The sequence below is a fragment of the Diabrotica undecimpunctata genome, chromosome 1 (assembly GCF_040954645.1).
Source record: "Diabrotica undecimpunctata isolate CICGRU chromosome 1, icDiaUnde3, whole genome shotgun sequence".
Lineage (NCBI taxonomy): Eukaryota > Metazoa > Arthropoda > Insecta > Coleoptera > Chrysomelidae > Diabrotica > Diabrotica undecimpunctata.
In genome coordinates this window covers 146,700,482-146,727,063 of record NC_092803.1, presented here as the reverse complement: position 1 = coordinate 146,727,063, position 26,582 = coordinate 146,700,482, and the positions used below count along the sequence as shown (strand labels likewise).

The 26,582-nt window shown below is 33.2% G+C and overlaps 1 protein-coding gene across 1 annotated transcript; it reads right to left on the bottom strand.

Moving 5' to 3' along the window:
* Positions 1–3,087: 3,087 nt before the first annotated feature.
* LOC140435772 (uncharacterized) lies at positions 3,088–3,492 on the bottom strand. Its single transcript, XM_072524494.1, has one exon. It carries the CDS (start codon positions 3,490–3,492, stop codon positions 3,088–3,090), a length of 405 nt encoding a protein of 134 aa, XP_072380595.1.
* Positions 3,493–26,582: the final 23,090 nt, after the last annotated feature.

Below are 26,582 nucleotides of genomic sequence, written 5' to 3'. Positions count from 1 at the left end.
GGGTTCAGAAAGCGATTAGGTATTCGAGAAGCTCTCTTCGGTTTGAATGTTCTTACACAAAGATGCCTAGATGTTAATCAGGAAGTACATGCATGTTTTATCGATTTTGAAAAAGCGTTTGACAGAGTACGCCATGATAAGCTAAAAGACATTTTTGAAAGAAAAGACATAAATAATAAAGATCTGCGAATAATTCTCAATCTATATTGGAATCAGAAAGATAATATCAAAATAGAAAATGAGATATCACAAGCAATAGAAATACGTAGAGGAGTACGACAGACAAGCATTTTGTCACCGCTGCTATTTAATGTTTATAGTGAAAGCATCTGCCAGGAAACCCTTTTGCAAGCAAACGAAGGAATCGTAATCAATGGAGAGGTTGTAAATAATATTCGATACGCAGACGACACTGTACTAGTTGCAAGAACAGTAGAAGAATTACAACGACTACTTACAAATATAAATATTGCCTGCAACAATTACGGCATAAGTATCAATATCAAAAAAACTAAGTATATGGTCTTCAGTAAGAACATGACACAACCAACACATATTAGTATAAACGGCATTCAAATTAAAAAAGTATCAAGTTACAAATACTTGGGTACTTCAATAAACGAAACTGGAGACCAAAACAATAAAATAAAAAGACGTATCGAAATTGCCAGGGCCACATTCATAAAGATAAGGAAATTCTTCTGCAACAGAGATATAAGCATCCCTCTCCGATTAAGAATGCTAAGGGGCTACGTATTTAACACTCTACTATACGGTGTAGAGGCCTGGACTCTCAAGCAGAACAATATAAAAAATATTGAAAGTTTCGAGATGTGGTGCTACCGTCGAATGCTGAAGATAAGTTGGGTTGAAAGAGTTTTAAATTTTGAAGTAATGCGAAGGATAGGAAAAGACTCAGAAATTTTGTCAACGATCAAACGAAGAAAACTCGAATATTTGGGTCACGTGATGACAGGACATAATCACGCATTACTTCAAAATATAATGCAAGGAAAAATAGAAGGAAAACGGAATCCAGGCCGTAGAAGAATGTCATGGCTGCGTAATTTGAGAGAGTGGTTTTGCTCTACCACTAATGAACTCTTTAGGTCAACTGTAAACAAGGTCAGGATAGCCTTGATGATTTACAATCTCCGATAGGAGTGGCACAAAAAGAATAAGAAGTTTGGCAATATAAAATACTAATTTGAAATGAGGGTTGCAAAGATCTAAAGCTTTTAGGGAATCTATAATAAATTTTCAGATACCGTAAAATTTTCTGTACCATATACGGTACGCTTGGCAATAATAGGTTCAGATCTATAGCAAAGAAAACTAAAAGACGAAATCGAGTAGAAATGAAAATATTTGTGAAAAATGTAAAATATAAAATCAAAGATGCAGTTAGATGGGGAAGAACAAAAAAAATTGGAGTCAATATGTAATAAGAATGGGGCTTGCAAAAAAGTTAGGGAGATGAAAAATCAAATGAAATAATAGTCCTAGGAGACACAAATAAGACTATATATTACCCATTGTCTTAGATACGTTACAGGTCGTAAACCTAACGCATGAAAAAGAAGAAATAGCAAAAGAATTTTATAAAATTAACTACTTTTTTTATATTTCATAAAATTTATTTTGTGGTGAATTTATTTTGTACTGTCTTACAATAGAAATATTTTTAAAAACTAGTAGAAAGCATACTTTTACATTTTTTGTAATAATTAATGTAATCATGATCAGATACTTACAGTTTTCGATTTAAAAAAATCTCACGACTTGAAATATATTCCTACTTACTCTTCTGTGCAATAAATCCGCCAATGCCTATCTTTTCGTCCGTCCCCTTTTCCGTAACCCGCATTTAACTTAAGGTGAGGGTGCGGTTGCGAGCTGGAGATAATCAGACCTCAAGGTGAGATATTCAACCACCGCAAACGGACTCGAGGAAAAGCGCGGGGAGGAGGCTTTCGAGAATTACGGAAAGGAAAACGCCATACACTTAAGATCTTTTAGCAGAGTTTGGTACAGTCGGTATAATTAGTGCGTATTATTTATTTTTTTTTAAGGCAGTAGATTTCGATAACTAATATAGTATAATAGGGTTCTGAAACTATATATTTTCTTGTGACATCTAGTGTGTCTAGTTAAATATTGTGTTTGTGTGGGATTAAGCTACAATTGGTTTTAAAAAAATTACAGTTTTAACTAATATTTGACATTTCGATTTCCACTTCGGAAATCGTTTTCAGAAAATATTATTTAAGAATTATATGAAAATATTATAACCGCCATAGTTGTTGTAGGGGTTATGTATTTTCAAAATTAACTGTTGACTTACTTGGCCAGAGTTTTGAAGGCAACAGCCATGCTCTTAGCTAAAAAAATCTGAGGGTGGATTTTGGGCCCTCAGGACATTAAATTTTAATTATTTTTTGTGTTTCTGTTTTATTTTTATGTGTAATATGAGTTTGTGTGGATATGTGTTCGTGTATTGTATATTGCATATATATTGTGTATAAAATTGTAGACGATATGTTTCCGACTTTATTAGTCCGGTATTGTTACTATATTCTTATTATTAACTTCTTTTAACCCGGCGTCACATACGTGGATTTTTCTGTCATTAGTACATATGTGGGGTGTGACAAACCCCAATTTCTAAGAAAATCAGAATTTTTTCTGGCAGTTTTTTTATATGTTTTCTAATTTTATGGTCTGAAGTGATCCTCTAAGGACTATTTAAGCAAAAAAGAAATAATCAGAACACCTTTATTCAAAAGAAATTAAAAATAAACTAATAATAGGCAATTCTCCATAAGCAAAAAACACAACTTAACTGAACAATCTTACCAAAAAATATAAACACCATATGATCAAAAATACAATAGTAAATGAAAATCTAATAGTAAGATAATACAAGGAAAAACTCTGCCCGGTTGTACAGTGAAAGAAAAAAAATTAATCGCTATTTGAATTCATGCAATTTTGACAACTTATGACAGCATGCTCCAGGCACAGTAATGATTCACAGTTTGAACAGAAATATTTAGTTTTCCGATCTCGGCTTCTTGGACATACTGATCATCTTCCCATGAGTTTTGGAATCTTGTCAGGTGGCACTGCAGGGGCATCTTGGCCAAAATGTGCAATGTTTTGACGATTACTCCTTGGTATTCTTGGATTATTTTTTCTTTCAGATATGTGGTCCTGGATCAATTCAAAGCTCAACATTTTGATAAACAATCGTCTGGCAAGTTTGAAATCTTGATTGTTTTCTCTGTATATCACCAAAGAATTTATGGTGGCTGTGTTCAAGAGAGAAAACACGATCGTAAGAGGCCATCTCCGTGAGTTTCTAGATACGTTATATGATGCAGATAGTTCATCCACTACATCTACTCCACTTTTAGTAAAGTTGTAGAAACTTATTATTTCTGGTGAATTTTTATCGCCATTTGCTTCATCAATAGCTCCATCATGGTGCATGGTGGACAACAGTAGGGCGTTTTTATTTTTTTTTCGGCACATACGGTAAAAGTGTAATATCTTTCTGAAAGCCAAATAAAGATGTCATTTGTTCTCTGTTCTGAACTGTCAAAAATTGTGCTGGGATGCATCGTTTGTTCTTTCTCAGCGTGCGTACTGACGTAAGTTTATGCTCGTTCAGCAATTTTATCATTAATTCATAACTAGTGTACCAGTTGTCAAAGGTCACATTTCGGTTGGAATAAGAAATAGGTTGTATTAGCCTCTCTACTATATCTATTGGGGAATTACTAACACTGTAGGGACCTTCTGGCTGTTTTCCTGCATACACTTCCAAATTTAAAATGTAGTATGAACGGGCATCAACTAGGGCTTGCACTTTGATCCCATACTTTGCAGGCTTGTTGGGCATGTACTGTTTGAAAGCACATCTTCCACAAAAAGACTCCAACTTCTCATCTATCGTCACATATTGAGAAAGAGTGTAGGCCTGCTTACAATTTTCATTAAAATTGTCCAGAATTTCACGAACTGGAGCTAATTTGTCAATCGCCAATCTGTTTTTACGATTCTCGATGTTATCGAACCGAAGACAGACCATCAGGAATTGAAAACGATTTATAGACATCGTATTGCGGAATATATCGACACCAGTCCCATCTGTTTGCCATAAGTCTCTTAAATTCTGACGATTAGAATGAAACATACCTGCTAAATAAAGAAGTCAGATAAATGCTTTAATTTCACATTCATTGGTTGGTTTCACCATGCATTTATTTTGATATGCAATTGATTTTTGTTGAATTTTGAGATTGGTCCAGCGCACTATGTCTTGGATCATTTGTCGGTCAAAAAACAATTGCCAACAATCAAAAGCACGTTTAGCATTTTTTGCATAATGCTTCACACCCGGCAAATGAGTAATAATGTTCTCTGATCTTGTTCGAACCCGTTTATTATTTGAAGCAAGTTTGTTCCATTGTGTTTCGTCTTTTCCGAGATACATTTCTTCGTTTCTTGGAGGTCCGTCAGTGCTTTTATTTTCCGTCTCATTCTGAAGTTCTGTTTTTGATGTCTCCATGTCTGAATCTCCGTCAGAAACAACATCTTCTATTGCGATATCCTGCTAAGAGTCGGTGTTGTGGTCGCTTTCAGAGATATGGTCAATTTCGTCATCGTCATCAATTTCAGCCCATAGAGCTTCAAGCTTTTTCTGTTCCGCTTCGTATGACATGATATTTTAGCTAAAAAATTAAACAATTGAATATGCAGATTCAAATAAGTCAAAAATAAAAACTTACTTATAATGTCAAAATTGCAAACGCGAGTACATAGGTGGGGTTTGACACACCCCAGAGTGTTTCAGGCGCGTGTAACTTCACTCACTGCCTACAATGTACTGAAGTAACGCCTGAATTTGATAATGGGGACATTTTTGGGAAGCTATTGGGGTGGACGTGCGCATAAGTCTGCGTTTGATTTATTTTAAGAGCGATATTTGGGAGCTGGGGTTTGTGAAACCCCACATATCTAGTGCGGGTTAATATTAATATTGGCAAATAAAGCTTGCTTCTATTATTATTATTGATGCATTTTATGCTCTTTGTCCCAAGCAGGTTTGAATATCTATGATTTTTACACGTCCCTGTTTTTGATGAATATTTCAATTATTATGGTCATTTATCCTGACACTTAGTGATCGTGCAGACTCTTCCAGATAGAAATTATTCCAATAAGGGGGTATTTTATATAGGCAGTTCTTTAATCTCGCTTGTGCATTGTTAGCTTGATTTTAGACAGAATAGAAGTGTATTGATTGTTGTAAATGTTTTTGGGATACTGTACTTATTTCCTATCCTGTTAATTTTAGTAATAAGCCCCTTACATATTGTACTGCTGCCATCTTTGAATATCTTCTTGTAAGAGAACCAATCCAGAAACACTCACAAAAAGAGATTTAAAAATGACAGGAATACCATAATTAAAGGGCTCATCAGAAAAAGAAAAAAGGGTAAATAGATAAATACTATATCGTCACAACTTTCACAACAACTAATAGATGTCCAGATCTGTCCTCTCCAAAACCAAATCTAACAACAAAAAAGAGATATCAAAGTACTATATCAATAAAATAGCCTTTGAATGCAAGAAATTTATATGTAGGAGAAACCGCAAGACCGCTAAATGTCAGGACAAATGATCATTAAACATACATCAAAACCAGACACTCCCACAAATCACAGACATGCAAACATGCCTGGGACAATGACCACGTAGAACAATGGAAAGATGAACTAAGTCATGAAAAAAGTATACATGAAAAAAAAATCAAAGAATCAGCTCTCATCCTACTTGATGAAGAAAAATATGTATTAAACCCATCATCAGGATGTAGTAAGGTTGCACCAACAGATCTTAAGCTCCAGCTTAGCCCAGCTCCGCTTATAGCTAGGGCCGCCTTAACTCTCATTTACGTTGCATCATAATTTTCGATTTTTATCTAAGCAGGTCTTAACTAAGACGAAATTTAAGATGCAATTCACGTGGCAACCATGTAACTTGTCAATTGTAAATTATTGAGTGACGTTTTTAGGTTTATTTAGTCCCGCGCAATTTTCGTATCAGCATCTACAAACTTTAAATTTAATTTAATTTTAAAAATGGACAAAAAGAGAATTAATTATACTTCGGACGAAAAAAATTTACTTGTTCACCTAGTACAGGTAAACAAACATATAATCGAAAATAAAACCACTAATATTGTCAAAAAACTGTCAAAGTGTTTAGACGCATTTCAAAGTTTCTCTTAAAAATTTAAATATTTAAACTATTATTTCTTTAGTTCTGAACGTGTAATTAGTGAATAATATTAAAATCAAAATCCTGTTCAAAGTTAAATGTGACAGTGTACTGAAAATCGTAGAATTCTGTGAGTACAAAACTGCATTATTAATAACCTTAAAATCAGAAGTTTAAAAGGCAAAATATTTTATCGATTTCAATTCAACTTATCGATTATTGACAACAACTTTTTGCTGGTTCTTGCTACTAACAAGTAATTAGGCTAGGCTGCTGTTTAATTTTATTAAGTGGCCAAGTCCGGCTTTAGATCCTCTGTGCCAATGTACGTAAATTCTCAGCGGGAAGATGGATGAACCGGAATCAGCTACTACCTCACGAAATATACCCACTACGTCACATATATCTTACTCCAATGCATTAAATAGTTTCAAATATCCTTCAAAAGACCAAGGTATTATACTTTCAACCATACAAGGAATAAAAGTTTTCGAATATATAAAAGCTGTTGGATCAATAGTACAGCCCAAAAATGTTGTTTGGGCATCCAAAATATCAAACAACCGCATCTGCATCTACCTCTCCTCTAAATATGTAGTTGATCAATTTCTTAGCTCCCACAAATATATAAATATTGATGGTAACCAGATTGAAGTAAGAAGACTTATAACCCCCGCCCAGAGACTCATCATATCTAATGTATGTCCTACTATACCTAATAGCTTAATTGAAGAGCACTTAAAAACTATGGGTATAAAATCCGCCTCCAACATGACGTTTCTACGAGTAGGCATGCAAGACTCAGAATACAGCCACGTACTCAGCTTTAGGAGGCAAATGTTCATAAGTCCTTTAGAAAATGCATCAATTCCTGACTCATTTCTAATCTCATTCGACAATACATCATATCGACTATACATTTCCATAGATGGTTTAAACTGCTCCAGATGCAAGATTGTCGGACATCAAGACTCTGACTGTCCTTCTTTATCATCATCAAGCAACTCAATTAATCAAATGGAAACTGACCACCACGTGAATATACATAACTCTACCAATGAAAAATATAATCAGCTACAAGATCAACCACGAAACCAATACCAAGAAGATACCGAAACATTAATGGAACCAGAACCCAATACCATACAAAATCACGCATCAGCTACAAAAGACCAAACCACTTCCTCACAAACAAACAATGAATTACAAATCTTGAATCAACCAAAAATATTCCAAGATAATTCCTTAGTAATTGAAAGCGATAGAAAAAGCACTAAAATTACTCCTGCAACTAAAAGACAAATATCCTCTCCTGAAATTCTTGAAAATGACCTACCTCCTCCCGATACTCAAAAACCTAAGAAAAAGCCCAAAACCCAAGAAGATATATCAATTATTCTAAATCAAATTAAAGAAAAAATTGAAAATAGAAACCCTTCCTTTACACTTACTTTTCATGAAATATGTGATTTTCTGGCAAATTCCCTTCACTCAAAACATCCTGAAGTCATTGTTAAAAATTATTCAAATGAAAGCCAAGAAATAAAAGAAATTTTAAACTTTATATATTCCCAAATACAAAATAAAACTTTAAAAAACAATATCGCCAGATTGAAGAAGAAACTGCTTTTCAACAGTCCTTCTTCTACTGACGAAACTGACCAAGAATCAAGTTCTCAACAATAAATAGTTAACACATAAAGAGTTAATGGCCAGCACATTCATATTACAGTGGAACCCCAACGGTTATTTTACACATATAGAATCCATTAAGCTTCTTATACACGAATATCTTCCTTTAGTCATATGCCTAGAAGAGACCCATTTCAAGCACCAAAGTGTGACATTAAAAAATTATGTTCCTTTTCTAAGAAACCGAGTTGCAGATCACTCAAGCGGCGGAACAGCAATTTTTGTAAGGGATGACATAGAGTCAACTGAAATACAACTACAAACAAATCTCGAAATAGTTGCAGTGTCAGTCACCCACAAAATGAAAATCAATATTTGCAATGTATACTTACCTCATCCTACTGATTTAGACATAACTGAACTAAGCAATGTTTTAAACCAAATTCCACACCCAAAAATAATATTAGGCGATTTTAACTGTCACAACAGTACTTGGGGAAGTAACAAAACCGACAAATGTGGCAATCTCCTAAATAATCTCATTGATAATTTAAATTTAGTCTTACTAAACACTGGCAAATCTACTAGGTTCAATTCATACAATGGTACATTTTCTGCCATAGATCTCTCTTTATGCAGTCCGTCGCTAGCTCCTTTATTATATTGGGACACATTGGGGTATTTATATGATAGTGATCACTTCCCTATCACGATAACCATAAACACTAATGATAAATCAACTTTTCCAATTCACCAGACATGGAAAATAAAGTCAGCTGACTGGAATTTATATCGAACACTGATAGAAGAACAAACAAACAAATATAATTTAACCAATAACGCAAACCAAAACCTGGAAATATTTAATAACATTATTATTTCTGCAGCAACAATCGCAGTGGGAAAAACAAAATCGAGTCAAAGGCAGCCAGTTCCTTGGTGGAATAACGAAATTGCACAAGCACTCACTTTGTCTAAACACGCTTTTAACGTTTACAAGAAACATAAAACTATCGAAAACCTTTTAAGGTTTAAAAATCTCAGAGCTCAAAGCAGACAATTAATCAAAAAAGCAAAACGAGAAAGTTGGAAAAAGTACGTTTCTTCAATAAATCCTTCCACTCCCTTAGGCAACATATGGAACAAAGTCCGTAGAATAAAAGGTACAAAATACTTTCGAGGTATAGATACTCTATCATATAATAACCAAATGCATTCAAACAAAGAAGAAATTCCAGAAATACTAGCAGATATATACGAACGTAATTCTAGTGATTCTAATTACAGCCTATCCTTTCTAGAGCACAAAAAACTAACGGAGTCTTCAAATATACAAATCACAGAGAGTGGCAATCCAATAAACAAACCAGTAAGTCTTCAAGAATTAGAATTTTGTTTAAGTGCTAAAAATTCGAGTCCAGGACCTGATGATATCCACCCTCTTTTCTTACGAAATCTTCCTCTGAATGCAAAGCTAATATTAGTTGATATTTTTAATAATATTTTTATTCATCATGACTTTCCTGATCTATGGTCGCAAGCAACTATAATTCCAATCCTTAAATATAATAAACCAAAAGACGATCCAAATTCCTATCGTCCAATATCACTTACGTGTTGTACCTGCAAACTTTTAGAAAAAATCCTTAATTATCGTCTTAAATGGTACCTCGAAAACAATAACCTAATAAGTATCAGACAAAGTGGATTTCGTACGGGTAGATCCACAACAGACAATCTAATAACACTTGAATCAAGTATACATGAATCCTTTCTGCACAACCAAAAACTTATTGCCGTGTTTTTTGACATAAGAAAAGCGTTTGACACAACATGGAGACATCTTATACTAAAAACACTTCAAGAATGGGATGTTCAAGGGCACATGTTGTCCTTTATTAAGAATTTTCTAGAAACACGAACTTTTCGAGTCAGAACCAATGGATTTACATCCTCCAGACGAGTACTTCAAAACGGCACTCCACAAGGATCTACTCTAAGTCCTACTCTTTTTCTAGTTGCAATAAATAGTATTATACATCAAATAAAACTACCTGTATTTACTAGCCTATATGCAGATGACTTAGTCATTTATCTAAGAACAAACAATGTAACTCTGGGAACACATATACTGCAAACTACCTTACACACAATTGAAAGCTGGTCGCAAAACACGGGTTTTATATTCTCTAGTGAAAAGACACGTTATTTAATTTTTAGCAAAAGAAAAAATTATCCTAATGTTCAATTAACACTAAATGGAGTTGTTTTGAAACAAGCAGAAGAAATAAATTTCTTAGGACTTTCTTTTGAACGTAACTTAAACTGGGAAACCCACATCACCAATCTGCAACGTTCTTGCCAATCCAGAATTAATCTACTAAAGATGCTGTCAAATACCTCTTGGGGGGCAGATACAACAACCTTACTTACTCTATATAGATCACTAATACGAAGTAAACTAGACTACGGCTGTTTATGCTACGATACTGCTAACAAAACATCTTTAAAAAAACTTGACTACATTCAAAATATGTGCTTGAGATTAGTTTTAGGTGCCACAAGAACTAGTCCAGTAAGTAGCTTACAAGTTTTGGCTAATGAACTGCCCTTAAGCCAACGAAGGCAACTCCTATCACTAAATTACGTTGCCAGAATTTCAGCAAACAACAGCAACGTAACCTACTCAACAATACTTTGCAGAACAAATATAACGTCCGATCTTTACAGAAACATTGCAATAAAAAAACTACCATTTCCCGAACGAATAAAACGTATTGGTCTTAATTTAGAACAGTTCAGTCTTACTATGCCTATTCATGTAAATGTTCCTCCTTGGATGATTAAACATCCAAAAATAGACACGTCTTTAAAAGAACTCCCGAAACATTCCACACATCCTTTCCTTATACAGCAAGCTTATAAAAATGTAATATCCAAATACCCAACAACCCATCAAATCTTCACTGATGCTTCCAAATGTCATGAAGGACATGCTGCAGCCTACATCTACGAAAACGTCAAGTCTACCATACGAATCCCAACAAATTGTTGTATATATACCGGAGAACTTACGGCAATTCATCAGGCCGTGAAAAAATGTTGTTCTATCAATGAAAGCAAATTTGTTATCATCACCGATTCAATGAGCGCATTACTTGGAATAAAACAGCTATATACAACTCACGCCATACTTCTCAAGATCAAAGAAGAGTTATCTTATCTACAGAGTCAACAAAAAGATATTTCCTTTATCTGGGTACCTTCCCATATGGGAATAAGTGGTAATGAGGAAGTGGACTCTCTGGCAAGCAATGCAACCACCGACCAAAGTATTGCTATCATAAATCAAATGCCTTGGACTGATCACAAAGTAAATATCAAAGCCCACGTATACAGAGCGTGGCAAACTACTTGGGATCACACTGCTAATAAACTCAAAGAATGTCTAAGTCAAGTAGGAACCAAACTCATCTTACCAAATAATAGAAAAGACCAAGTCATCATTAACCGACTCCGAATAGGACATACTTTCCTTACACACAAGCATATCTTCAACCAGGAGGCTGCTCCGTTGTGTACCAAGTGCAATACTCAGTTGTCAGTGAAACATATAATTGTTGAGTGTCCAGTGTACCAGAACGAAAGAATCGCGTGTGCCCTTAGTGATAATTTAAAAAGTATACTAACGTCAAATTTACAGTCTTTATTAAGTTATCTTAAAATGACTAAACTATATACCAGATTGTAAAAAATATTTTTTTTTATGCAACAATATGTATCTTACTGTTTGTGTATGTCCCCCCGCTAATAACCCTTAGTGGTTGATGCGGGTATATTTGTTTAAATAAAAAAAAAAAAAAAAAAAAAACCACTAATGCTGTGAGCAATAGGGAAAAGGATGAAGCTTGGAATCATATCACAATGCAATTTAACGAAAAGGTAAGTTCTAATATATGATTTGATATGTAATAAGTGTGTTTATTAACAACTTATTTAATATATTTCCCATTTATTGTAAAATCATTTGACCTAACGGAATTATCACTAAAAATAAAAGTCGAAGTTATTCTAATAGAAGGTAGCCTTGAGAAAATTTTGAATTGTAGAAAATTGTAATAAGAAATAATAGTGTAACTCGATAATAATTGTACTGTAATGTATTTTAAGCTAAGAAATGTTCACCGAGATAAATCTTCTTTAAGGAAGCAGTGGTCAAATATTAAGCAGGAGCTAAGAAAGAAGGCTGCAGAATCACGACGGCAGTTATATAAGACGGGGCAGGGACCTCCAGCTCCAGAGGCAAAAGATATGGACGATATCAATTATTTTAGAAGTGCTGAATACTAAAACAATATCGGGCCTCGACAATGAGAACGACTGTGATGTTTTGTCTCAATGTATGTACAAGTTTATTATCAATAATAAAAGTTATTATGAAATCATGTTAAAAATAGTATAATAAAGTATTGTAAAAAAATTAGAGCATCTACAAACACATATGGCAAGTGACAATCACCCAGAATACAACCAAAACCATAATCTAAGTGATGTGGAAGAACGTGTGGTAGAAAAACACAAATTTAGAAGACAGCGATATTCAGAAGAGAAGAGCAAACCGGCAGTGGGTTCAAAAAAGGAGGCCAGTAAAAAGAATTCTGCTGTAGAAGATGCTAAAGTTGAAGTTTTAAAAATATAGGCAGAAATGCTAAGAGAAGAAATGTTGAATAAGCGAAAACTATTTCAACTAGAATATGAACATAAAGAAAAAATGTAAGCAGAAAAGAAATTAAAACAGTCTTAAGATTTTTTTTATGTTTATATGCTAATTTAAATTAGTGTATTTTTTGAATGCTGTGTCATACATTAATAACGAAAAGTCATTAAGTATACATTACAGTAATTGACCATCTAGTTTTCTTGTACCTTTTTCTGGAAAAGATCACCACCTATCTTAATCAACCAATAGCATATTCTATATTATATGGATTTTGCTATATTATATGGCTGATTATGGTGGTTGTTGACCTTTTCTTGCAAAAATGCAACAAACTTTAAACAGTGGCAAAGCTGTCATTTACTGAAAGGTGTATTTAATGAGTTTTTCTTTATGATGATAAACCATGATATCAGACGATATCATAGTTTTTTTTTCTGAATTTATATATGGATTGTATCTTAAGTAGTAACTCTCCTTGTTTTATTTATTTAAAAGTGTAACAGATACAGGTGAAAATAAAAGAAAATGATTAAATTTTATTAATAAATATATACATTAAACTTAAAACTAGGATTCACTACCATGTACAGACTAGCAATAAATTGGAAAGGTTAAGAAATCAAACTTACAGCTACAGTTCCTTATATCTAAATAATGTTTATATTCTATTAAAATAATTGTCGACAATTCCATTCGAAAATCCCTAAAAACATTATTAGGGACTGGTGCTGCAGGTATATTATCATTTTGTATAAGCTCTTTAAACTCTTCTGCATTAACATTATCAAGAGGAGGTTCAGGTTCCTTCCTTCAGGTTAATTCCTTTTAGCCCAAATTTTATAATGCAACACTAAGACAACATATATATCATACATATCACACCATTATATTTTGTCGTTTACCCATTTTGGTCATTAATATTAATGCAACAATAAGTTGCATCCAGATTGCAACAATAAGTTGCAAAAATCCAGATATTTTGCTTCAATATGTGCAATCTCAGAATTGTAAGCAAAACAGACGATGCTAAACATGTAATGAGAGGTAATGGGAAATCTAAACATTGCATTCCACAACATATCTCCTCATTTAAGCAAAAATTCTTGGCGAATTGATTTCATGTACTTGTAAATAGTATGTATATTTTAACTGCCTTCCTTCTATTATTAGATTTATGTGAAAAATTTATATAAAGAAAATGGTTAAAGAATCATTTTACCTAAGATACTTACTTCGGTAATCACAACATTTACTTATTATAATCTTTTCAGATTGTAAATAAATTGGGAAGCCAAAATAAAAAAGACCTCGACGATTATTTTAATAATCGATATTTCTAAGCATGTTATGTTCCACTATATGTTCTCAAAATAAGTTCTATTTATTTATAAATCAATACGTATTTTCTTTTATATTCTAGTTTTCCAATTTGAAATTCATTTCTTTTGTCTGTAATATCTCAACCGAAAATTCTGTAATACAAGCAACAATAAATCAATGTTAGTTTTGGAGATTCGACTGAACGCTGAATCCGCGCAATCCACTAGATAGTTGAAGTAAATATTAGCATTGCGGTTTTATAGAATTATTATCTGATGACCGTTCGACATCGGCCCAACAGTATTTTTTCGACCGCAAATTAAACTCGTACCAATGCCGTATCAAAAAGCATATATCAACAGAGCATAAAGGGCCATATCATAAATTACAAAGTTATCGTAACGTATTCATTACGAACACGGGGTATCAAACTCAATTCGGTATCGGGGACAAGGCATTAAAAACAACATCCCCGTGTCCCGTTTTATTTTCTCCTGCCGGCGAGCCGGGATGGAATATTGCTTCTCGGTGTTTTGACAAATTGTTCGTATTCTGGCATGTCAGAGCATTAGTCACTCCTGCATTTCCTGTTATGGCGATTAATCACTTTTTATAATTTGCCAGCATTTTCTATGCATGTCACTGTACTATTGAGTTTTAAAAGAGTTAATGTGTGTAAAATTAATTGAATTATTGATATTTCAATATCAAGAGAATGTTTTTATTTTGTTTTTTTTTGTTTCATCTAGTTTACCTAGTGTGATAATATCACAGGTTTTAATATTAATGTAAAACTGTTTTATATAGATTATACTATACCTATTTAAATTACCATATTTATCTTATAACTTAGACTCGTAAGATCTGTATCTGTAGAGTAGGGAGGGCGAGTTAAGTTTCACAGCACTTAGGCCACAATTGACCCATTGTGCATCCTCCCAGGGAGCTGTCACCCTTAGATTATTGTCCATCCTGCCATTTCTAGGAAGGTGAACAGGTCACCAGGAGACATCTCTCTTATGTGGGCAGGTGTGGGCCAGGACTCGCCGAACGCGTACTCTCGTATTAACGATAACTCTGGGCATTCACATAGGACATGCTCTACAGTTTCGTCTTCTCGTTCACACTTCCTACATAGAGGTGTGTCTGCTAGCCCCAGTGTGTGGAGCTGATTGCTTAGTTGACAATGACCAGTTAAAAAACCAACTGCCAAACGTCGATTTTTCTTGGTCATTCCCAAGTACTTCTTTGATGTTGACTCTTCAAGGTTACTTAGTGTTACCCTGGCAAGTTTACATCCTTTTCCTTCTTCCCATCTTTTTACGGTTTGCATATGGGAGTGACATTTGAAAATTTCCGCGATTGTTGTAGTTGACCAACCAAAAAGATCCCCAGGTCCTAAGAGTTATAGGCCTGCTGCCTTTTATTCCTATTGTGTCCTTTAACCCACCTCAGGATGAAGGCATTACCATCCGAAGCTTGAGTTAGTGACTCGTGACACTCCATTACTAAACCTGATGTGACACGTGGTCTATTCAAGGTTAGTAGCGCTTGTCTGCTATCTGTGCAGATCATTATAGTTTTCCCTGCTATACCTTTTTGGGTTATCTCTTTTGCGGCTATGGAGATACCAGTCAGTTCTGTCTGAACTACGCTGGCATTTTTGCCCATACCCCACTTTATTCTTAGGTTCAGTGATCTGGAGTATATCCCGGATCCTGAGCCTTCTTTCATTTTGGAGCCATCGGCATTTGCCACGTTTGTCTCCATACACTGTATTCTTTCAATTTTGTAGGGTTTGTTAAAGACAAACTTTGGTTCAACTGAGTCGCAGCCTGCCTGTAGCAGTGGTAACGCATCCAGCTCTCGCCAGACACTAGTAAGATATTAAAATTTACCCGAAATTTACCAACAAGAAATAATTTTAAATATAAGTATTTTTCATAATTTTTCTTTATCTTTGTTTTTTAAATCACGCGAGATATTACTTATCTTTGGTATCTACTTGATCATGAGACTATGATATGAACAGTATTCTTTTATTTAACTACACAAAGTAACACTGATACAAGCCAAATGCTTTCTTATTTGGAAGTTTGAAATTATGCAGTTCTGCCTGGGTGTGTTTTGAAACATTTTCTCCTTTATTAGAATGGTCAATATGATTCTTTCTATTTATTAAAGAAACCACCATCGTTTATTTAACCTAATCTGCTAGTTTACTGTCCTAGATATTCCCAAGGGTATATTTATATATTATCACTATTACACATGTTCGAAAAGTTTGGTGCGTTTGGACCTGCTAACTAGGTCTTGACTATCTAGTAGTTCAGCACTCTTCTGTTTGTATATATATGAGATCTCTTTCCATGACTCTTGGCAATTTTCTGTATTTCTTGTCTAATTATGACTATACGGAGTGCTTGACGTAGGCCTTTGTTACAAATATTCCACGGAGTTTTGACTATGATAATTATTTGATTTTGGATTCTTTACAGGCGAGCATACTTACTCTCATTAGTACAGACATCTGTAGATCATAGGACCATCCTGGTTTAAGCATTTGTTTGACAGCTAATACCTTATTTTTTATTGTTGTGAGCTCTTCACATAATAAACAATAAAACTTCTTGTGGTTCAATTTTAGTTCTTCAGTTTTCTTTCTGGTAATATATTCCTGTCACTTTAATTTTAATTATTAATTTATTTGGTCATTTATTATCTCAACTGCTTATCTCATTCACTGCATTTTGGAGGTGTGAAATTTGAAACTGAAGTGAAAGATCAAGTGAATGGAACAAACTGAGCCGCAGGCTGTCTGAATAAAACAATATGGAGAAATAGAAATATCGGGAAAGAAATGAAAGGCAGAATTTACAAAACAGTCATGAGACGAATAATAACATACGCGGCAGAAACAAGACCTGTCACAGAGAGGACAAAAGGGATGTTAGAAACGGCAGAGATGAAAACACTTAGAAAAATTGATGGTTAGACACTATGAGACAGACCTAGAAGTACAGATATACAACGTAGATGCAAGGTGGAGAACATCAAAAACTGGGTAAGAAATAGAAGAATAGATTGGAACGATCATATAAGCCGAATGACAACAAATAGAGCATTAAAGACGGCAAGAGACGGTTCCCCAAAAGAAAGACGATCAGTAGAAAGACCACAAAAACAATGGAACGACAACTTAATGGAGGAACATTGAAAAAGAGACAGGGTCATGTCTATATAAAAAGAAGAAGAAGAAGCATTTTGGAGGTGTATAGTTTTTTTATTATTTGACCAACTGCTAGTATTGCAGCGTCGTCTACAAAAATATGTCCTGTATAATATTTTCCTCTAAAACTCTAAAAGTTTTGTCTTCCAAATGTGAATGTGTTAGCTGGACATAACGTATGGAAACATATCTTTTGAGTTTTAGTAACAAGCCTATGTGCCACACTTTATCGAATACTGTTGCTATATCTAGGAAATAGCTAAGCATATTTTATTCTATTCTAGAGATCTGTCCATATTAGTTATTATGCGATGTATTTGGTATATTGCTGAGTCACTTTACGGAATCCTCGATGGGAAGAAATCATTTATTTTTGATCGAGTAAAGCTTTTTGGTCTTATTAGTAATGTCTTCTTAAATAATTTGAAGATAAATGGTAGCAAATGATATTAATCTGTACGATTCTACTTTATTTTCTCTTTTACCTGGTTTATATGTAATCATGATCAGTTTAGCTGTTTTCCGCGTTGTTGATTCATATTCTAACCTAAATGCTGCATTTATACATGTTGTACGTGTCCCACTGGAGTTTCATTGTCATTCACCGTTTCATAAATTCCTCTAAGTACGTTTCTCTTTAAATATCTTGTTTTCATGTAACATGTTTTCATTACTTTTTGTCAGAGTCCAGGTCTCTGAAACGGATGTTAGGACTGGGCATACGATTAAGAAGGCGATTGAGCCCAAAATAGCATCTATTGACCATAAAAATTTTACGTTTTATCTGTGCAGTAGTTGTATTTTCAGTATTAACACGCGCTCTTAGGTATACAAATTCATGCTGTGCTTCGATGACGTCATTTTCTTTAACAAGTGGCCGTAGGATTTTTGGTTGCGTGCTTATTTTCGTGTAGTTTATTTTGTTGGTGTTTATTAATAAACTCATTTTTATAGCCGATTATTTTCGTACTACATACGCCCCTCGCATAGTGTTTTCCGTTCTTGCAAAAATATTGAAATTATCAGGATATACACGAATTTGCACTGGTTTGTTTTATATTGAGACGATGTTGCAATTTGTGATATCTTCTTCTTTATGTGCCATCTCTTCTAAGAAGGTTGGCAACCATCATGGTAATTTGCACTTTCGATACCGCTACTCTAAAGAGGCCAGCAGAAGTGCAATTAAACCAAGCTCTCAAATTGTTTAACCAGGAGATGCGTCTTTTTCCGCGACTACTTTTATCCTGTATTCTTCCTTGTATTATTAATTGCAGCAAGTTAGAACGCTCGCCCCTCATGACATTTGTGATATACGTATTACTTTTTCCAGAGACAGATTGAACAGATAGATTGAGTATACAGGAGCGAGGCTGTCCCTGGCGCAGCGCGGTGTTTGTTTTAAAAGGTTCAGACAGTTTCCCCTGGATTCGTACTACTGATTTGGTACTCCAAGGTCTTTCATTGCTTTGAACATTTCTCTTCTATTTACAGAGTCATATGCTGCTTTGTAGTCTTTAAATATGTGATTACTATCTATAACATATTCGAGTGTCTTTTTATAAAAATTTTCTTAGAGTTGAAATCCGATAAATTGTCGATTTACCACCTCTAAAACCAGCCTGGTGTTTTCCTACTATCCGTTCTGCATAATATTATGATGCCAAATGATGACATAGTATTGTGGAAAATATTTTATATGTCTGTGGTTAGAGCATTCAAAGATATCTCCTTTTTTGTGTATGGTGCAAAGCAATATTCCAACCACTGGGGAGGGATTTCTTTGTCCATATTTATTTTATGAGTTGCTCTATAGCCATTATGGTATTGTGGCTACCTTGATATTTTTGTATACATATACACTTATACTTTCATCTAGATATTTTAAATGAATTCATTTATTGAACAATTATTATTTTGAGACAACTCATATCCATTTAAAGTACTCTTAGAAAAACTTACTGCTAAATAAGTTCATTAGAGAATACAAACAGACCTGAACCCAAAAATGTCCACTGGATATGACCTAATTACTATCGAAATTCTTTTAGAATTCTTCAGAAAAAGGGTATTATAGCTTGAGATACAGGTATTACCCGTAATTTTAAAAAGTGGCTACTATCCCATATTACTTAAAATTGTAATTTCTAAACCAGGTAAACTCGTGGAAGATATTCAGCTTTCAAAAATTATTGGTATAATCTTAATAATATATCAAAGATTTTTGAAAACCTGCTGCTGGATAAATTACTACTATTTCTCTCAGATGTCCAAATAATACTTAAACACCAGTTAAAACATGCCATAAGAAAGAAAATTCACATCGTCAGTAATTTTATTACTAAAAATATAGAAGAAAAGAAATACTCTTCAGCAGCTTTTTGAGATAGAGTCTTTTCCGCAACTGGCATTTCTTGTAAAACAAAACCATTGTATCTAAGCCCAAATTCAATTAAACTACTTGGATAAGTTCAGCTACTGTTTAAGATCTATTTCAAGCAGAGATATAAAGACAATTGCCAAATTTAACATTGCCAAGAATGATGATTTTATTCCTAGACTTCACCATAATAATACTACTACAGATAAAATCCTACAAAAATCTTTCAAGATACAGCAATATTATCAAATCAATAAAGGCATACTGATCAACACAACCTAAAAATAATAAAATAAAACTAAGAGTATTAAAAGAGAAACAGAATCTTGAAAAAATATATGTAAACAACCTAAATATAACCATTTTTACAACCTAAATAATTTGATTAAAGAAAGGCATTTTTCTGAAAATTATAAAAAGTTAAAAATATAATTAAACGTCCATTAACAAGGTATAACTATGCTGTCTTTAAAGTCTCTAAAAATTCAATAAATAAGAGATAAGATTGGATGATAGAAGATTTATATAAAAATTTATGGGTATTCGAGGAAACTAGAAAAGTAGCAATAAAAAGATAAGAAACGAAAAGAGCTTACAGAAAGCGTAAGATAACAAAATAATAAGGGTTTACTGAACTAAGTAAATTAAGTTTTTGTCACAAAACAATTAAAATGTGACTGAAAATTCGATTTTCTAACCAAGACGTAGTGTTTTTTCTACAGTTTGGGAAAACTGAGTAACTTACCTAAAGCTTCAACTATTAAAAAATTTCAAATAAACTAAATGTGTTTATTTATACAGCTCTTTTACTTTTTGAAAACGCTGTGATAAAGGAAACAATAGCTAAGCTTAAGAAATTAATTGTGCGACTTTTTGAAATTTAAGCATTTATTTTATAGTAACGGATGACTGATTTATGGGGAGTGTTCTAAAAACTTATATATCTAGTTTCTTCGCTTTACCTGCCTACTTTTTCTGCACTTTGAAAGTGCTCAAAGATCCTGAACTACGTCTAAACACTCAAGAGTGTGAATTCAAGGGCAGAGCAGAGAGAGCAATGAAGTACAAGTGGCTCCCTCTGCAGAGTTGCAGAAGCGCTCGAATAAAGGTTTTGTTATTCTTGCGAGAGGCGCATCCATAAGGATATCATCCTCGTGGAGAGGTTGAGATAATCGAAGTGGAGTGGATACTGCTAACTACCACCTACAAAGGGTATCAGCGAAGACTGAAAAGTGGGAATGAGAAGGGATGATAAGCCGCGATGAATGGAACAGCCACGAGTACGTTATTTTAAATAAATTTTATGGACCGAGTCGGTTTCAAAAGTGTAATTGAGGCTTAGGGAATGACACGGGAACGGGCTTTCTTAAAAAACGTTGATCTTTATACATTTTAAATGGAAAGGTGAAGGGATTTTTGTTAAAGTGCACAAAAACGTTTGGAGATCAAATTTAAGGATATAATATTTTATAAAAAGATAAAAATTTTTGGAGGGTAACAAAATTTTATAGAGACAATATTTAGATTACCGGCATTTTAATGCAAGTTTGTTGAATACAAATGTTTACCGTCAAATAATTAAAAAAGAAATAAAATCTCTCCATAATAGAAGTAGTAGAATTTGCTTTATTTACAAAAAAAATATATAAATACAATAATAGTTCCAAAAGTCAGAGTGACCCATAGTGAGAGTGCCCGTCGTAAAAAAAGTTTATGATGGATACTCCCACCAAACTTTGAGTATCGGTTCATTAGGTCAAACCTGACACGGTTTTCCTTTCCGATTTTTTTTTTTAGTTCTGGGGCGTTTTTCCTCCAATTTTTCTGAAACATTTCACCCGTCAGACAGAAAAATCGCAAAATAAGTTCTGCCACAATATGAAAAGTAGTTTTTGCTGCTGTTAATGAAAGTATCTTAAAAAAATTATGTATTTATTTATGAATTTATTCACAGTAGTTTTTTCGATCTGGACAACAAAAATAAAAATTCTTAACAAATTATAAGCGTTTGAGTTATGGTGTTACCGTCAAATGCTCAGAATCCCGTGGACAGTAGCTCCCACATATCTAACGAACGCGTGCTAGAGACCGTGCACAAAGAGCGAACATTCATCAACTTCATCAAAATAAGAAAGGTCCAATACTTCGGTCATATAATGAGAGGACCTAAATATCGCTTACTCCGGTCAATCATTCAGGGCAAAATCGAAGGAAAACGTTGGGTCGGAAGAAAACAACTGTCCTGGCTGCGTAACATTAGACAATGGACAGGTCGAACGGTCGAGGAACTGTTTCATCTAGCTGCCGACCGAGAATAATTTCATCAGCTTGTCAATATGACGATAGCCAACGCTTGAATACAACCACGGCACACAAAGAAGAAGTTTTCCGACACGTTCGAGTCGTCAGACACGTTGAGTTACCTATATTTATCATCAGACAATTTTATTTTCAAGTTTTTCTTATAATTTTTAAGCTATTTAATTAAAAGAATATATTGTCTGACGGAAGTTGTTTTTCCATTTTCCTACCTGACGGGTGAAACGTTTTGGGAGAATTAGAGGATAAACGCCTCACAACCAAAAAAAGTCACAAAGGGAAATCATGTCAGGCTCGGCCTAATAAAGCGATACCCAAATTATATCTCGAAGATCATGTACAAACATTGTATTTTGTAATGCGATATATATTATGAAAAAATTATATATAATATTACGAAAATGGAAAATGGTTGCAAACCGTTCAGCTTGTTACGAATTTCACACAAACTGGCCAGAACTTTGCTTTTGAAAACTGTCAGATTACTATGTATTAAAGAAGAATGTGCATAAATGTCGTACTGTATAAAATTTTTGAAAATGGGGTCAAAATTTTTCCAAAATCAAAGGTTGTATTTGCTACTGTTACCAATATTTTGTACGATATTAGGTTGCAGGTGATTATTTTTATATTACTTACCTAAGTTATAAATGTTGTACAAAATGTTTGGCAAAAATATCCTACTTGCTTGAGTAGTAACTTAACTTTACCTGTGTAGCAACCTGACCCGATAAAAATTGACGGCATAGTTTCCAAAGTTGTTATTACATATTGTATAATTTGATTTATATGTGATTCACGCTGGATCAAATGACCCCTTAAAAATGTCCCATGAGCTTGTAGTCAAAACGGTTCGGCATAATTGCTTCTAAATTTTCTGATTTTAATAGTGGATGTTTTAGTAAATTATTTGCTTCTTATAGTTATTTTAATAAAACGTTAATCCTGTTAAGGCATGGACTTTTAATTTTCAAAATGTTGTCAGCTGTCATTCCAAAGTATTATTGTCATTGGATGTAATCTACCTAAATTGTTGTTGTCGGTACTATCTATATACACCCAAATATTTTGTATATTGTACTTATCCGAGAAAAGATTGAGTTCTTTCGGTTCCAACTGCTTTTCTGTTTTCTGGAAATCGTCACTATCACTTTCAATTGGATTATTATTATTAGCACTTAAAAATCATCAAAAAATCCAAAAAAAATACGTCCCTTGTTTATTTTTGTCCCCCATCGGGGACTGATATTATTTGTATTAGTTACAACTATACACGTTTTAATTATCTTTTCGATAATGAACGAATATTGATAAGTTTATCAATAAGAACAGGTGCAAAAACTTGTTCACTGACCACACTATCGCTTGTCTTACTGGTATAAACAATACGATTATTGGTAAACTAGTTATTTTTCTTGTATTCATGCGACGTCAAAATTGTTTCTGTCTTCCTCCTATTTAAGGCTAGGGCGCCAACAAAATGATATTTTAATCTTTTGTACAACTTTCCTAACAAGTCACTTTTGGAAAATCGCTGAACTCTTGCGTAAAGTCATCTTATGAAATCGATCTACGTATAAAAACCAGCGTAATTTTAGTTTGGCAATTAATATGTTGGGAAAGCTCGAGTTTTGTGTTATATTTTTTACCAATCACCCATTTCGTAGCCAATTTTTTAAGATCAACAAAATTTTCATTAGAAAAATTAAATTTTTAAAATAATAAAGTTCTTGCATGAAAAGGTCGGTCTTTTCACCTTCAGATAAGATAGACATTTATTCACAAAATAAAATGTATTCGTCTTTTCACGTCAAATTATGTTACTTATCTGTAAGATAAATGTAAAATTTACACAAATATTTAATTAATTGTTGAAGAAATCACACTAATGTTTTAACATCTCTTTTGATTATACTATTTTTGGTGGCAGAAATAAATTATATTATGTAAAGAAAAATTTGATAACGAATAAAAAAATAATATATGTTTAATGGTGCTCCTGGGGTTTCTTCATAACACTAAATATTATATAAAGTTAGCTCAAAACATTTTCAATTTCAGACAGTTTAATAATGTCTTCATTTAGCAATATTCATCTTTAAAATTGTCTTCATTTTGATCTATTGCTAGGTTATACTCGTAGAATGTTGCTGTAGATTAGAACGGTTGAATATTTTCAAACTTACAGCCACTTCCAGTGGATAAAATATTACCTAAGCCTTCTCTTTCATTTATAATATAGAAATATTTATACCTACCTGGTAGCTGCCTAGAAAAATATATCCAAGTTGTATGACAAAATTGTCAGAATTTAAAATCAGTATTTTATAATATATTATATAAAAGATTTATTGAAAGTTTTAAAAATTTCTTACTATACTCTGGATATTTTGTATACTTACTCTGAATCTTTTTTATATATAATTGAATGTACATTATTAATTAATTAATATAACTCTAATTATTATAAGAATCTGACAACCTAGGTACTATGTGCATATTTTTCATTTTAGAATCTTATACTATTATTATTTAATCAACACCAACATCTCTTGAAAAACGTTAATTAATCTTCTTCTTCTTCTTTCTTGTATGTAGGTTTTAAAGCCTGTTTCTTATTAAATATAAGCCTCCTAAATTGTTTAAATTATCGCACCTTTTTTTTCTTGATCTGCCAATACTTCTTCGTCCATTTGGTGACTTATCTCGTGTTATTCGTACTATCCTATCCTCTGCCATTCTACTAATGTGTTCGTTCCACTCCTGTTTCCGTTTTGTCACCCATCCATTTATGTCTTCTATATTGCATGCTCTTCTTATGTTTTCGCTTCTCTTCCTATCCAACAGACGTTTCCCTGATATTGTGTTTTTGTATCTCGTCTTAGGTGTTTATCATGCTTCTTTTTCAACATATCCGTAATTAGTTATAACTACTCCCAGATATCTAAACCTTGTTTTATTTTTCCCACGAATTTCGATTTTACGTCGTAGTGGGTATTTAGATGTTGTCATACATTTGGTTTTTTCTGCTGTTATTATTATATTGTACTTATCTCTTATTTCTAAAATACGTTATTTTATTTACAGAATTTTGCAGTTTCCGTGCAGCTCCTTTAGGATTTTGTCCATTTAATATTAATAATAGAGCTTGATGCAATACCTAATGGTACTTTTACCTTGATCATGGTACTCTTTAGTTCTGAGTACTCCTCCTCTTTTTAATTCTAAATCATCTATTCCTTCTTCTTTTTCTTTTTATGTAGACATGACTCTGTCTGTTTTTAAATGCGCCTCCAGTAAGTTGTCGTTTCATCGTATTCGTGGTCTTCCTATTGATCGTCTTCCTATTATGGAACCGTCTCTTGATGTCGTTACTACTCTATTTGTTGTTATTCGGCTTATATGATCATTCCATTCTCTTTTATTTCTTACCCAGAATTTTCTGGCGGTTATATTAGATTGGTGCACCATACGTTGTAAATCGTCTTAACATTAAGAGAATAGTATTGCGTCGTCTGCATAGCAAATTATTTTAAGTTGATTTTCTCCCATTCGGTATAATTTTTTAGTTCTTAATTTTTTATTATTTCATCCATAATCAGGTTGAACAATAGAGGACTCATCTTCCTGTCTTATCCCATTGCCAGCTTGAATAGGGTCGGTTAGTTCTTCTTATAATTTTACTTTTATTGTGTTGTTTTGGTAGATATTTTCGATCATTTTAATTACTCGTAGAGGTATCTCGCTTGCGTACAATAAGTGGATAACGTCCTTTAATTTTACACAGTCAAATGCTTACTTAAGATCCACGAAACATAGATATGCCGGTTTGTTGTACTCTAATGATTTCTCTTGTACTTGCCTCATTACTCATTATAAATATAGCGTCGGTGCATGATCTTCCCGACCTAAAACCTTGTTGTTCTTCATCTAGTGTTATAATTTCATTTAGTTTATTTGTTATCACTTGTTGTTAATTTTAAATAATCTATTTAAGACATAAAATTCTAATAGTTGTAAGCATTGTATGAAAAATGCTATTTTTAATCTCTAGATGGTGCTTTCATGTTCATGCCATACTTTATTACAGGCTTACACTACATCCAAAAATATGATTAAGCAAAATTTTTTGTTCTAATGCTTTGTGTATAAAATTTAGTATTCAATGAACCTTCTATATAGTCGAGTGACTTTCTTTGAATTCAAACTAATCATTTTCTTTCCAATATTATTTTTAATATTTTTGATAAAAACAGTTTTAATAATATAGTTAGTCAAAATATTGTCCTGAAAGATAAAACTTTATACTGTGGTTTTTCTGGATTTGCTATCATTATCAAGTCTGATACTTTTAATTTGAGTGTAACCTGTTTTTCTTAAAATAATGCATTTATTAGAATACACATTTTTACTACTGATATTCTTGTAAGTTTTTTCAATATTTTTTCTTTTACCACATCATATCCAGATGATCTTTTAAAATAAATATATTTTTTTTATTTTGTTCACCATTTATGGGGATCGTTAACCATTCATCTAGATCGTCTCCTTAATTCGGTTGAACTAAGCTGTCTAGGCTTTATAAAAAACATTTAACTTTTAGTTCATTACTTCTGGCCCAGCTGCCACCTGATTTATTTGTAAGTGTTTATGTTTAATATACAGGGTGTTTCAAAAAAAGGTAACCCCGT